Source organism: Ovis aries, chromosome 1 (assembly GCF_016772045.2).
Source record: "Ovis aries strain OAR_USU_Benz2616 breed Rambouillet chromosome 1, ARS-UI_Ramb_v3.0, whole genome shotgun sequence".
In the NCBI taxonomy this organism is placed as follows: Eukaryota; Metazoa; Chordata; class Mammalia; order Artiodactyla; family Bovidae; genus Ovis; species Ovis aries.
Window position 1 is genome coordinate 127,758,920 of NC_056054.1, and position 14,141 is coordinate 127,773,060.

Sequence of the window (14,141 nt, forward strand, 5' to 3'; positions counted from 1 at the left end):
TTTCTGACTTCCCCCGCCACTTCCAGGTTTGGATGAGTACCCCACCAAACATGATACCGACATGGCAACAAGCCACCAAGGGGGCCAGGTGACGCCCATGTTACTTTCAGCAGGGCTAAACTGCTAAAACTTCTTTACTCTTTGTACATTATTTTCATGAAAAACACATTGTATGTATAAATATATAGATCTCAAGTGAAATATAAAAACATTGACTACAATAATGTAGCTTTATAAGCTTTCTTCACAGACTACTGTCAAATTTAGACATTGAACTATTAACACAGTGATCAAGAGAAGTACAGAGTTTTCAGCTGCATAATTAAGAAATTTTCTCTGAAAATGAAGTATTAGTCAATACTTCAATAAAGAAATACATCAATAAAGAAAACAGCAAGTTACATAGTCTGCCTACATTATATAATGTAAAAGACACAGTAAAAACTGTAAGAAACTAAAGTTAAATGTAATAGGCAATATAGCTTTTTTTCATTATACCAATGATTACAGGCTTCCCTGGTGGCTCAGTGCCTGCCAGTGCCAAGACACAGGTGTGATCCCAGGGCTGGGAGGATTCCCTGGAGAAGGAGATGGCACCCACTCCAGTGTTCTTGCCTGGGAAGTCTCATGGACAGAGGAACCTGGCAGGGTACAGTCCACGGGGTCACAAGAGTCAGACATGGCTTAGTGACTAACCAACCAAACCAATGTACTACGTATATAAACATCCTTAAATGTAAAATTATTCAGTATGATTGCATGGTGTTTATCCCACAATGACAGTTTGTCAATGTATTAATCTGAAAAGTATCTTGAACTGAAATCATCTGAAAAGAAATGATAAATCTTTAAAAGAAAGTCTTAGTCTCAAGTTATGTTTAACATAATCGATAGAATCTATAGAAACCAACAGTGTTGGCAGGAAACTCGCTACATAGACATTTTTATTTGTAAAAGTAATTCTGGTACAAACAATAGTTTTCTTAAGTCAAAACAAAATAAAAAACCCTAAATTTAACCTCATAAAACCAAATTGTTTGGATTAACAAAGTCAAACCTACCCCCTGCACATTACTTTGACAGAGTGCATTTAAAAAAAAAAAAACAAAACTGTTATCTGCTGTCCAGCAGAACTGATGATTACTTTTGGCACCTATATAAAAGTAACAAGCACAGATTTCTTTTTTAAAGAAAGTTGTATATCAGGGAAACCCAACAATGCATCATTTGTGAAATTCCACTAAAGCTACCAGGCAGCCAAGAGTTGCTAGAACAGAAGAACTGATGCAATGCCAAAGAATGCTCAAACTACCGCACAAAGGAAATGGCAACCCACTCCAGTGTTCTTGCCTGGAGAACCCCAGGGACAGGGGAGCCTGGTGGGCTGCCGGGAGCCAGCGTGAGGAATCCCACCGTGACAAGGTCATGCGGAAGGAAGCCTCACAAAACGCAAGGACATGATTGGCTTCAGGGGTTCCCCCTGGAATTTCCTGAGCACCCACTCCCCAAGACCAGAGTCTGCCTGCTTTACTGTGTTATGCTTTCCACCTACTCTTCTGTCATTAACAGGGGGCTGTGCCCCCACCACCATTTTCTGGAAAAGATTAGAGCTTTTAGATAATAAATCTCCTGGGCATAATACGAGTGTTTCAATCCAAAAACCCCTCTGATGGCTTTCTAGCCTGCCTGCAGGACTCGTACAGCTGCGCATGTGATTGTTTGAGGTCTCCTGACAGCAGGAGGCACAGGAAGCTTAAAACATCCTAGGAATGTAGGGGCTTCCGAGGAATCAAAATCATTAGAATAGGACTGATTAAAGGTTTCATTTGTTGAGCCAGTACTTGCTGCCAAATTTTTATATCTTTTATTATTAGATATAGTTGGTATATAGAAAAACAGGTAGTAGACCTGGTATTAGCAACATTAGATCTTTGAGTTAAGTACTTTCTTTGTTATAACCCACTGCACCTTTGTTCTACAGGAATGTAACTTTATTTAGTACTTTGAGGGTGATGCAGAGTAAAGAAAAAACACTTGAAAGGGAAAGGAGTTTTCTGGTTGATAGACAATTATACAGGAAGAGAACCATAAAAATGTTAACAGGCCTCTTGGCCAGAAGATAATGTAAACCACCTGAGACCTTTTGTATACGGGAGGGTATGCAAAAGAAAGCCTTGTTTGTCTCAATGAGGGTCAGGACTGCGGCCCCTACATAACTCTGCATATTCCATTATTTCTTTATGTACAACTTGGGGTATATAAGCTTATTTTGAAAAACAGCTTTTGGAGTCTTGCACCGATGCTGGGCTTGCTCATGTCGTTCTTTTCTCCCTTTTTCGGCTGAATTCCCATCTGGGGCATGGAGGCTCACCATGTCTACTTACTTGTCCCAGCTTCTAAGATCCGTAAGAGACAGAGCCCAAGGCGGGGCACTCTCCGATATTCAAACAGACGCTGGTGGCCTAATGTAGATGGTGCAAGCTCCTTGTCTGGAACTTTATTGGCTCTCGACATATACCAAGTTATTCAGCCTCTTTTCTCCACTTAATTTTCCTACTATACTATTTCTTCCTAATCTAATCTTATATCTCTAAATAAATAAGTTTTTCCTCACCAACGCCGTCCCCGCTTTGAATTCCCTGGATCCACCGGGGCTGGACCCTGGCAGTGGGCTGCCGTCTGTGGGGTCACAGAGTTGGACACGACTGAAGTGACTTAGCAGCAGCAGCAGCACACGCTAGTAAAGTAATGCTCAAAATTCTCCAAGCCAGGCCTCAGCAATATGTGAACTGTGAAACTGCAGATGTTCAATCTGGTTTTAGAAAAGGCAGAGGAACCAGGGATCAAATTGCCAACATCCACTGGATCATCAAAAAAGCAAGAGTTCCAGAAAAACATCTATTTCTGCTTTATTGACTATGCCAAATCCTTTGTGTGAATCACCAAAACTGTGGAAAATTCTGAAATAGATGGGAATACCAGACCACCTGACCTGTCTCTTGAGAAATCTGTATGCAGATCAGGAAGCAACAGTTAGAACTGGGCATGGAACAACAGGCTGGTTCCAATTAGGAAAAGGAGTATGCTTCCCTGGTGGCTCAGAGGTTAAAGTGTCTGCGTGCAATGTGGGAGACCTTGGTTTGATCCTTGTGTCAGGAAGATTCCCCTGGAGTAGGAAATGGCAACCTACTCCAGTATTCTTGCCTGGAGAATCCCATGGAGAGAGGAGCCTGGTAGGCTACAGTCCATGGGGTCGCAAAGAGTTAGACATGACTGAGCAACTTCACTTTCAAGGCTGTATATTGTCACCCTGCTTATTTAACTTTTGTGCAGAGTACATCATGAGAAATGCTAGGCTGGATGAAGCACAACCTGGAATCAAGATCGCTGGGAGAAATATCAATAACCTCAGATATGCAGATGACACCACCCTTATGGCAGAAAGTGAAGAAGAACTAAAGAGCCTCTTGATGAAACTGAAAGAGGAGAGTGAAAAAGTTGGCTTAAAACTCAACATGCAGAAACCTAAGATCATGGCATCCAGTCCTGTCACTTCATGGCAAAGAGATGGGGAAACAGTGCCTGACTATGTTTCTGGGCTCCAAAATCACTGCAGATGGTGACTGAAGCTGTGAAATTAAAAGACGCTTACTCTTTGGAAGGAAAGTTATGACCAACCTAGACAGCATATTAAAAAGCAGAGACATTACTTTGCCAACAAAGGTCCATCTAGTCAAGGCTATGGTTTTTCCTGTGGTCATGTATGGATGTGAAAGTTGGACTATAAAGAAAGCTGAGCACCAAAGAATTGATGCTTTTGAACTGTGGTGTTGGAGAAGACTCTTGCGAGTCCCTTGGACTGCAAGGAGATCCAACCAGTCCTTCCTAAAGGAAATCAGTCCCTAACATTCACTGGAAGGACTGATGCTGAAGCTGAAACTCCAATACTTCGGCCACCTGATGGGAAGAACTGACTCATTTGAAAAGACCCTGATGCTGGCAAAGGTTGAAGGAAGGAGAAGGGGACGACAGAGGATGAGATGGTTGGATGGCATCAACGACTCAATGGACATTAGTTTGGGTGAACTCCCGGAGTTGGTGATGGACAGGGAGGCCTGGCTTGGTGCAGTCCATGGGGTCGCAATGAGTCAGGCACGACTGAACTGAACTGAAGGACAGGTACAGGTACATTACTTGCCAGTCCCCTGTCCCCCCGAAACAATGATTACAACTACTTAAAAAAAGAAAGTGAAGTCGCTTAGTCGTGTCTGACTCGTTGTGACCCCATGGACTGTAGCCCTTCAAGCTCCTCTGTCCACGGGATTTTCCAGGCAAGAATACTGGAGTGGGTTGCCAGTTCCTTCTCCAGAGGATCTTCCCGACCCAGGGACTGAACTCGGCTCTACCCGCATTATAGGCAAACGCTTTACCGCCTGAGCCACCAGTGAAGATCTAAGCCCACAAAAATTCTGCAAAGGGGCACCAGGAGTCTTCCCCTTTAGCACCATCTGGCAATCTGACCCACCGCGTCGTAGGAGGGATGTATGCCAAATGTCAAAGGCAGACATCTACTCCTTGGAGGAGCAGAACCCGGGGAGGGAAGACTCCAGCTCAGCGGCGTAAAGCAGGTGACTGGCTGCCTACGGACACCAGGGTCCCGAGATGCTCCCAAATACACAGACTTCACGCGCTTCGCTCACAGGCTCGCAGAGTTCAGTCACCTGACCTCCGCCTGCGCAGCTGGGAGGCCCCTATGGTGACTTCACGCATGCGCCCTGGAAGCACGCTCCCTCTTAGGGGCAAAGGCGTATTGAGACTGTCCGGCAGGGGGCGCTGGTTTCTGATCTGTCGGCAGGGTGCTGACCCTGGCTCCCGGTGGGCTCGTCCTTCAGGCGGGCATCCTCCAACCCTGACAGAGGCTTCTCTGGTGTTGAGATGCGCTTTTTTTCTTATTAATATTTATCTTTTGGGGGAAAAAAATGGCATCGACCCACATTCTCTTGGGATTGCCCAGGTGTTGCTAACAGCTGGAATAATTGGAGGCATGATGCTCCAGGGACCTGAATGGTGTCTTTGAGGACCAGGGTGTCTGTCCCTGGATCTTAACCAAGGAATTACTGAAATGGAGGCTTAATTATTTTTTTTAATATTAAAACTATTTTTATTTCGTTTTAAACTGATACTCTATTGTTTGAAACGAATCGAAGTCTTTTCAGAGAAATTTAAATGACCGGAGTGCTCAACAATATTGTCGTCTTGATATATTTTGAAATTCGAATTAATGATTCTTTAAATAACACTAAACTTAACCGAAATTAAAATATGATAGAAAAAAGTTATTTATTTAGAAAAAAATTCTTGTTTATTGACCTAAAGTTCGTTTTATCGGAGTTCTTTCTTAAAATTTATCAAAATATAATTGATTTACAATATGTTAACTTCTCTATTACAGTAAAGTGATACAATTATACAAATATATACTTTCTTGGAAAAAGTAAATTTTGATAGACCATCACTTTTGTTCTTAAAATATTTTCAGACTATCTATTTTCAGGTAGTCCCTGAAGAATCATTTGCTTTGGATGATTAAATATACAAGTTTTGCTCATGCAATATGGAGACTTAATTTTTTTCCTCTGGGGTGTTTGGCGTTTTGAGTTTTGTAAACGTGTTTTCGTTTCTCCCTACATCCCAAAATATATGCAAGTAAATCTGTGAAATATATTTTTACTGAAAAGGTGACCATTGTATAAAATGTACAAACAACTGGATATAAAACTCACCCATAACCTTGTGCCCAGGAAGAAAAAATTTTGTTTTACATTTTTTTAGTATATTATTTTTGTATATGTGGTCTTTGTTTTTTAACACAAGTCACAGTGTCCGTGTTGCTTTGTTATCTGCCTTCTTTGATAAAACAATAGGTTGTAAACATTTCCATGAAATTAAATATTTTCAAGACTATCTTGTATTCAGTTGTCTGAGGATACTGTACTTGATTTCAGCAGTTCACTGGTTAGTTGCAGTTTCAAAAACAAAGCTGCTCTGAGCATCCATTATTATCTTTTCAAGTTAGATTTCAAAAAGTAGAATTTCACTCTGAAATTCTGGATTTGTCTTACTAATTGTACTTGTGAAAGGTTGAGAAATGAAAATTGTAAAGACATAAAATTTCCTTTGCCCTAGATTTTTACCCACATTGGTTATTATCATTTTGCCAACTGGAAAAAAAAAATCCGTATTGTTTTATATTATCTTCATTTGACTTTTGATCTGGTTCAGGAAGATCACCTGGAGAAGAGAATGGTAACCCACTCCAGTATTTTTTTTTTTCAGTTTTTTTAAAAAATTACTTATTTTTAAATTTAAGGATAATTGCCTTACAGAATTTCCTTGTCTTCTGTCAAACATCAAGATGATTCAGTCATAGGTATACATATGTCCCCAGGTAATGTACATATGTTCTTGCCTAGAGAATCCCATGGACAGAGGAGCCTGGCGGGCTGCAGCCCATAGCGTCACAGAGTTAGACACGAAGGAAGCGACTTAGCACTTCACCTCATTTGACTTTTAGTGTGAGTTAATAACTTTTTATATGTGTACTGGTCAGTTATATTTCTTTTGCTGTGGATTGCCTGTTTATGCCTTACTTAATTTTTATTTAAATGGGCAGCCTTAAAATATTTTTTGTAAGAATTTTTAAAATAGAACTAATTTAACCTTAGTTATTTCTTTCTCTAAGATTTTTTTTAATGTGGACCATTTGTTTTTTCAAGTCTTTATTGAATTTGCTACAATATTGCCTCTGTTTTATGTTTTGGTTTTTTGGCCTAGTCCCCAACCAGGGATTGAACCCACAGCCTCTGTGTTGGGAGGCCAAGTCTTAACCCTGGACCACCAGGGAGCTCCCGGTAAGAATTTTTTTAATGGTAAGCCTATTAACAACTAGTTAATGTTACAGATATTCCCCAAGTTTGTCTATTTGTTTTTTTCTGACATAGAAAAAAACCTTTCAAATTAATGTTACTTAAATGTATCAGTCATTTTCTTTATGGTCTTCTGTCTTTGGCGCATTGACTGGGAAGAATACTTCCCTACTCCAGGATAATTTGAAAATGTGTCTATAGAACCTCATAATTTTTTGTTTGTTTAAAAAAATCTTATTGTGAAGTAGATATGTAACATCCATACTATTTATTTTACTATGAACATTTACCTTATAGAAAAAGGTGAAAAGAAGTAACAAATGAAGTCATAGTCTTACCAACTCCTTTAAGAGAACTTAGCCAACTAGCAAAACTTTACCATTCTATTACACAAGTGTGGCTGAAAGCCTCTTGTGTACTTTTGCTGATTACAATCCTATTCCTTGGCAGTATTAACCCCACCCTAAAGAATTTATCATTCCCATATATCTCTTTGTACTTTCATAATCTATGTGTTCCTATGTCATATCTTATGGCATCATTTAAAAAAGTTGTTTATTTAGCTCCATCACATCTCAGCTGCAGCATGTTAATCTAGTTCCCTGACCAGGGATCGAACCTGGGCCTCCTGCATTGGGAGCTCGGAATCTTAGCCACTGGGCCCCCAGGGAAGTCCCTATGGCTTTCTGTTTAACATTCAGTCATCAGCAATTCATTTTAGAGTGCTGCATGAAGTAGGTGATGAATCTGCCTACAACGCAGGAGACCTGGGTTTGATTCCTGGGTGGGGAAGATCCCCTGGAGAAGGGAACAGCAACCCATTCCAGTATTCTTGCCTGGAGAATCTCATGGACAGAGGAGACTGGCAGGCTACATATCAGTCCATGGGCTGCAAACAGACAGGACTGAACAACTAACACTTTCATGAAGTAGGTACTCAAATTATTTCTTCAAAAGGTAAGCAGTTAATTCAGTGATTTTTTTTTAAATAATCTATATTCTTCAGACATAGGACATGCCACTTTCATCAGAGCCTGAGTGTGAGTTCCAGATTTGCTATTCAATTTCAGTTTAGTCCTAACAACACTGTTAGGATAGTATTGGCAGTATCTTGAGTTTTGAAGTTTATTAGGACAAACCATTATTATGCCTGCTTTCCGAAATATCTTCCTTTATTCTTTCGTATGAGCTTTTGAGATAGTTTCGAGATATCTGAAAACAAAAATCTCACTGAGGATGCTGTTGGGAGTATACAGGTTTCAAACTTAGCTTTTGAGAGTTGACATTTCAGCTACTGTAATTTCCCATCCTCTTTCTGGTTATGACCCTAAGATTTGTAGCCTTTTTCTCCTAGGTACTGCATCTACATTGTTTTAATTTTTATGCATTTTGAATTAGACAATTATCTTTAATTAAAATCTGTTTATTATTTGATAATGTCAAAATAGATGTTATAATCTGACATGACAAACTTCTCTTTGTTATTTACAGAAAATATCCTTTTAATTCTTTTATTCTTCCAAGTAAACATTTAAATCATATTTCCGAAGTTCATTAATTCTTTGGATTACATTTGTTATGGATATTTTGATTGGAATTGACATAATATTTGGAGAATGCAATAGCGACCCACTCCAGTTTTCTTTCTTGGAGAATCTCATGGACTGAGGAGCCTGGGGAACTACAGTCCATGGGGTCGCAAAGAGCCGGACATGATTGAAATGACTGACCATGACATAATATTACCTCTTTTGGTAGGGACTGTTTAGATTACTCTTTTTTAAAAGGGTCTTATCTTCAAAAGATTAAGTAATGCTGAAAAAGACGAGCACTGGAAACTGTTACATAATGGAGACTATTTTCAAACGCGCAAAAATAATAAAATGGGGCTTTAGGAAAATCAAACAAAGACCTGTGTGGTTTGGAATAGTTTGAAGGTCCACATCAAGAGGTATGGATCCTTGTTATAAAATGTGGATAGTGTCAAGGAAATAGAAATAAAATCATTAGTTATTTTGAAGTAAGAATAAGTAGAATTTAGTAAACAGGCATAGCTAATCACTCTGGTCCTTTTCAAATTTTAACAAGACCTGAGAACATTGTTAAAAATGCAAAATCTGATTTAATAGTCCCAAAGTGGGCCTGACAGTATGCATTTCTAAGAAACATCCAGATGAGATGGTGATAATCGCATTTTGAAAGGTCTAACATTTTCAAAATGGAAAATTTTCATTGGAAAAGACCCTGATGCCGGACACAACTGAGTGACTGAACTGAACTGAACATTTTTCCCATCTTCCTTCAGCCACTACCATGTCATTCTACTGCTACCCTTGTATGCAAATACCTCCCATTTGGCTCAGGCCAATCTCCTATTGCTGGTGAAAAGTTGCTTAGTCCTGTCCAGCTCTTTGCAACCCCAGGGACTATTCAGTCCATGGAATTCTCCAGGTCAGAATACTGGAATGGGTAGCCATTCCCTTCTCCAGGGGACCTTCCCAGCCCAAGGATTGAACCCAGGTCTCCGGCATTACAGGCAGATTCTTTACCAGCTGAGCCAGGAGGAAAGCCCTCATTTTACTTATAAGTGAGCAGTTATGGAGGATCAAGGGCTCAGACTCTCCTCTAGCAGCTTCCTTTGCTTAAGCAAAAGGAAAAAAGGGAAGGAACACATCCTTACAGAGTGGACGTTGCCACAGTGAACTCCGCCACTATGATGTGAGGCCACTTGGAAATACAAGCAAGCCCGAGTGGCTCTGAGCCCTGCATTGCTTGGGACACGGTGCAGGTAGAAGTCAGAAAAAGCTGCGTTCGAGTCCTGTCTACACTGTGCATTGGCAGCAGGAGCCAGGGCAAGAGGATTTACTCTGCCGACTCTCTCTGTTTATAAACATGGATGGGATCGTGCCTATCTCAAAGGACGCTGGAAAGATTAAACGAGACGTTTACAAATGTCCTAAAACTGTACACACACGGCAATCAGCAGGTCTCATAAATAGGACCTATTATATGCTAGCTTTAGTGTTCAGTTCAGTCGCTCACTCCTGTCCGACTCTTTGTGACCCCATGAACCACAGCACGCCAGTCCTCCGTCCATCACCAACTCTCAGAGTTTACTCAAACTCAGATCAGGTCCATCTAGTCGGTGATGCCATCCAACCATCTCATCCTCTGTCGTCCCCTTCTCCTCCCGCCTTCAATCTTTCCCAGCATCAGGGTCTTTTCCAATGAGTCAGCTCTTCGCATCAGGGGGCCAAAGAATTGGAGCTTCAGCTTCAACATCAGTCCTTCCAATGAACACCCAGGACTGATCTCCTTTAGGGTGGACTGGCTGGGTCTCCTTGCAGTCCAAGGGACTCTCAAGAATCTTCTCCAACACCACAGTTCAAAAGCATCAATTCTTCGGCGCTCATCTTTCTTTACAGTCCAACTCTCACATCCATACATGACTACTGGTATGAAACACGTGTTTTCAAGTTCTAAATAAGCAGGAAGCTGGTGGAGATAAGAGAAAGGAAAATTAAATGCAGAACTGGCTAGAATCAGAGGAGGTGGGGACAGGTGCAGGAATTTTAGAAATTCTCCTATCGCTAAGGAAGGAACAAATGCTGCCTTAGCAAAGCGAGAAAAGCAGCATTTGGCGCCTTGGGTCTCCAAGGCGTGGCTTCCTACTAAGCAGGAGTTACGTCACTCGGATGGGCGTGGCTCCAAGTGTGACGTTTCCCGCAGCGGATGGTCCCGGAAGCCGCTGGAGGTGGGGGCGGAAGTGGGGCTGGAGATGGGCGGGGTGGGTGGCGGAAGGGGCGGGCTGGGGGTGGTTGTTCCTGTGAGCCCTGTTCCGGTGGCAGGGGCCGGAAGTTGTGGCCCGGCTGTGTCAACCCGGGGGCTTCGGGCTGTGAAAGCGGCTGAGACCGCGACCATGGGCGGGAAGAACAAGCAGAGGACCAAGGGGAATCTGAGGGTGAGTGCAGGCGCGGGAGTTCTCTCATCGCTGAGACTGGCTCTGTCTGCCCGGCGCATGGCCGGAGATTGTGTTGAGCGCGACTGTGGACTGGCATGTGTTTGCGTGTCCAGTGTGACCTCTCTGTTGTGTGTGCGTCCCTGCGGGCGGGGTGGGATATCTCTGAGCAGAATGGGGATGTTAAGCAGAGGGAAAAGATGTTACGGTGTCCAGCTGTCCCCAGCTGAGCACACTTCCTAGCCACCCCCCACTCCTCCCCGTTTTCGTTAAGAATTGGTTCAGGGTCAGCTTCCCCTGGAAGGTTACCTGGCTAGGGTAGCAGAGGGTAGCATCGTGAACAAGGGAGTGGAGTGGGAGATAGTTAAGGTGAGCCTGGAGTGCACGGAGTCTCTGATCACGTCGCTCCTTCCCTCAAAAATCTGTGGCTCCCCACATCCATCAGGGTATAGGCAAAGCTCTTACGATGATGTATATACACGATATGGGCTCTGCTCCGGCCCCTTTGCATCTCCGACCCCATCTTCAGCTTCCTTGTCTCTCACTCCATCAGGCCAAACTGATCTCTTCCCGAACCTTGACCTTGCATGGCAGGCTCCCGACTCTCTTTTTGTTAGGTGGCTCCAGATTTTGCCCGAGACATCTCAGTGAGGTCTCCCATGATCACCCTATTTTCAGTTGTAGCCTTCCCCTCCACCACCCCTCCACCCACCGCTCCCTGTTCTTTTTTCCTGCTTTATTTTATCCCATTGCATATCTGACTTCTAACATTCTATTTGTTGATTGCCCTGCTTCATTTACTGTCTTGCTTGGTTAGAATATTAGTATAGGATATAACTATTTTATGAAGGTAGGTGTTTTTATCTGCGGCTATCTATTATCTTTGAGACCTAGAACAAGGACTGGCATATAGCAGAAGTTCACTAAATGCTTGTTTAAACCCCGGTGTGGACTAAGCATACAAGACTGAGAATGTCATAATGGTGTATTTTTTATAAAGATTTTTTTTATGGTACTTTAGATTTTTAATGGTACAGTCTAATTTCATGAAGATGCTTCTTTCTGATCCAGTTCTAGTGATTTCAGTACCACGGTTTTCTTAGATCTGTCAGTTTTCTTTCGCGGTTAATAATATCAACAATAGTAACCGTAACTAGGCTGTATCAGTACTCTTTTAAATACTTTACTTGCATCCTAATTTAATTTTAATTTTTTATTTAAAAATTTTTCTCAATGTTTAGTTTTGAAGTATTCCAAATATGAGGAAAAGTTGCAAGAATATTGGAGCAACAACTCATAAATTCTTTACCTAGAAATACCAATTGGTAGGGCTTCCCAGGTGGCACTGGTGGTAAAGAACCGGCCTGCCAATGCAGGAGCCACAAGAGATGCGGGTTTGATTTCTGGGTACAGAAGATCCCCTGGAGGAAGGCATGGCAACCCACTCCAGTATTCCGGCCTGTAATCCCATGAACAGGGGAGCCTGGCGGACTGCAGTCCAAGGGTTACAAAGATTCGGACACAGCTGAAGTAGCTTAAGACACACACACAAACCAGTTGGTAATCTGGTCACGTTTGCTTTCTCTTTCTAAATATATGTATTTTGCCTAACCATATGGTGGGGGCTTCCCTGGTGGCTCAGAGGTTAAAGCGTCTGCCTGCAATGCAGGAGACCTGGGTTCGATCCCTGGGTGGGGAAGATCCCCTGGAGAAGGAAATGGCAACCCACTCCAGTATTCTTGCCTGGAGAATCCCATGGACGGAGGAGCCTGGTGGGCTACAGTCCACGGAGTCACAAAGAGTCGGACACGACTAAGCGGCTTCACTTTCACTTTCATAATAGTATTATCTAATAATATACAATATTATTTTCACATTTCTGTAGTCATCTCAGTATTGTTCTCTATAACTTTTATTTTAGATACAACACTTTTAAAAACATTGGCGATCCATTGAAGGATTATTCATTCCATTTAGATCTAGGCAGTCTCTTAGTGCCTTTTTTTTTGTTTGTTTTTTGGAGGAGCATTCTTTTATAGCATGAACAATTTGGCAGAATGTAGGCAACTGACTTGCTTAACTTAGATTTGTCTAATTGTTCCTCATAATTAGATTCAGGTTAAACAGTTTTTGACAGAAATACTTCTTTGGTGATGTGTCTTTCTTAGTGCTTTTCACACCATGGAGACACATGGTACCTGCCTGTCCCATTATGGGTGGTGTATGTTAAATCACTTGATTAAGCTGATGTTCATTGTATAAGTTTCTTTTTCCACTGACTGTCAACAAATAATCTGTGGAAAGGTAGTTTGAGATTGGGACTAACCTCTTACAGAATATCACTTAATGGTTTTGAGCATCCTTTGATGATTCTTCCTGAAATCAATTGTTATTTTGGTAGTTTGAAAACGTTATGTTTTCATGACTTCACCCTAAGTAATGATTTAGTACTGTTACGTCATTTTAAGCCACCTTCCCTGGTGGCTCAGAAGGTAAAGAGTCTGCCTGCAATTCAGATGACCTGGGTTTGATCCCTATGTCAGGAAGATCCCCTGGAGAAGGAAATGGCAACCCACTCCAGTATGCTTGTCTGGAAAATCCCATGTATGGAGAAGCCTGGCAGGCTACAGTCCATCAAGTCGCGAAGAGTTGAGTCAAAGCTATGTTTTTTCTAGTAGTCATGTATGGATGTGAGAGTTGGACCATAAAGAAAGCTGAGTGCCGAAGAATCGATGCTTTTGAATTGTGGTATTGGAGAAGACTCTTGAGAAACCCTTAGACTGCAAGGAGATCAAACCAGTCAATCCTCAAGGAAATCAGTCCTGAATATTCATTGGAAGGACTGATGCTGAAGCCGAAGCTCCAATAGTTTGGCCACCTGATCCGAAGAACTGACTCATTTGAAAAAACCCTGATGCTAGGAAAGATTGAAGGGAGGAGGAGAAGGGGACGGACGACAGAGCATGAGATAGATGGCATCACCAACTTGATGGACATGAGTTTGAGAACGCTCCGGGAGTTGGTGATGGACAGGAAAGCCTGGCGTGCTGCAGTCCTTGGGGTCTCAAAGAGTCGGACCTGACTGAGCAACTGAACTGAATAACTGATTCCCTTTGCTGTATACCTGAAAATAGCAAAACATTGTAAATCAACTATACTCCAATAAAAATGAAATTTTTTTTAAAAGTTTGCTGTTAAGAAAAAAAAAGATCAAATTGTGAAAAGGCATAACATGCAGGGACCTTTGTATTGAATTT

The 14,141-nt window shown here is 41.9% G+C and overlaps 1 protein-coding gene across 1 annotated transcript in view; it reads left to right on the forward strand.

Annotated features, from left to right (window-relative positions):
* The first annotated feature begins 10,761 nt into the window (after nucleotides 1-10,761).
* LTN1 (listerin E3 ubiquitin protein ligase 1) overlaps nucleotides 10,762-14,141 on the forward strand; it is a 57,284-nt gene continuing 53,904 nt past the window's right edge. The window contains exon 1 of the mRNA XM_004002792.5: nucleotides 10,762-10,887. Within this exon, the coding sequence (XP_004002841.2) occupies nucleotides 10,846-10,887 (42 nt within the window). The 5' untranslated portion in view covers nucleotides 10,762-10,845. The remainder of the gene's footprint in view (nucleotides 10,888-14,141) is intronic.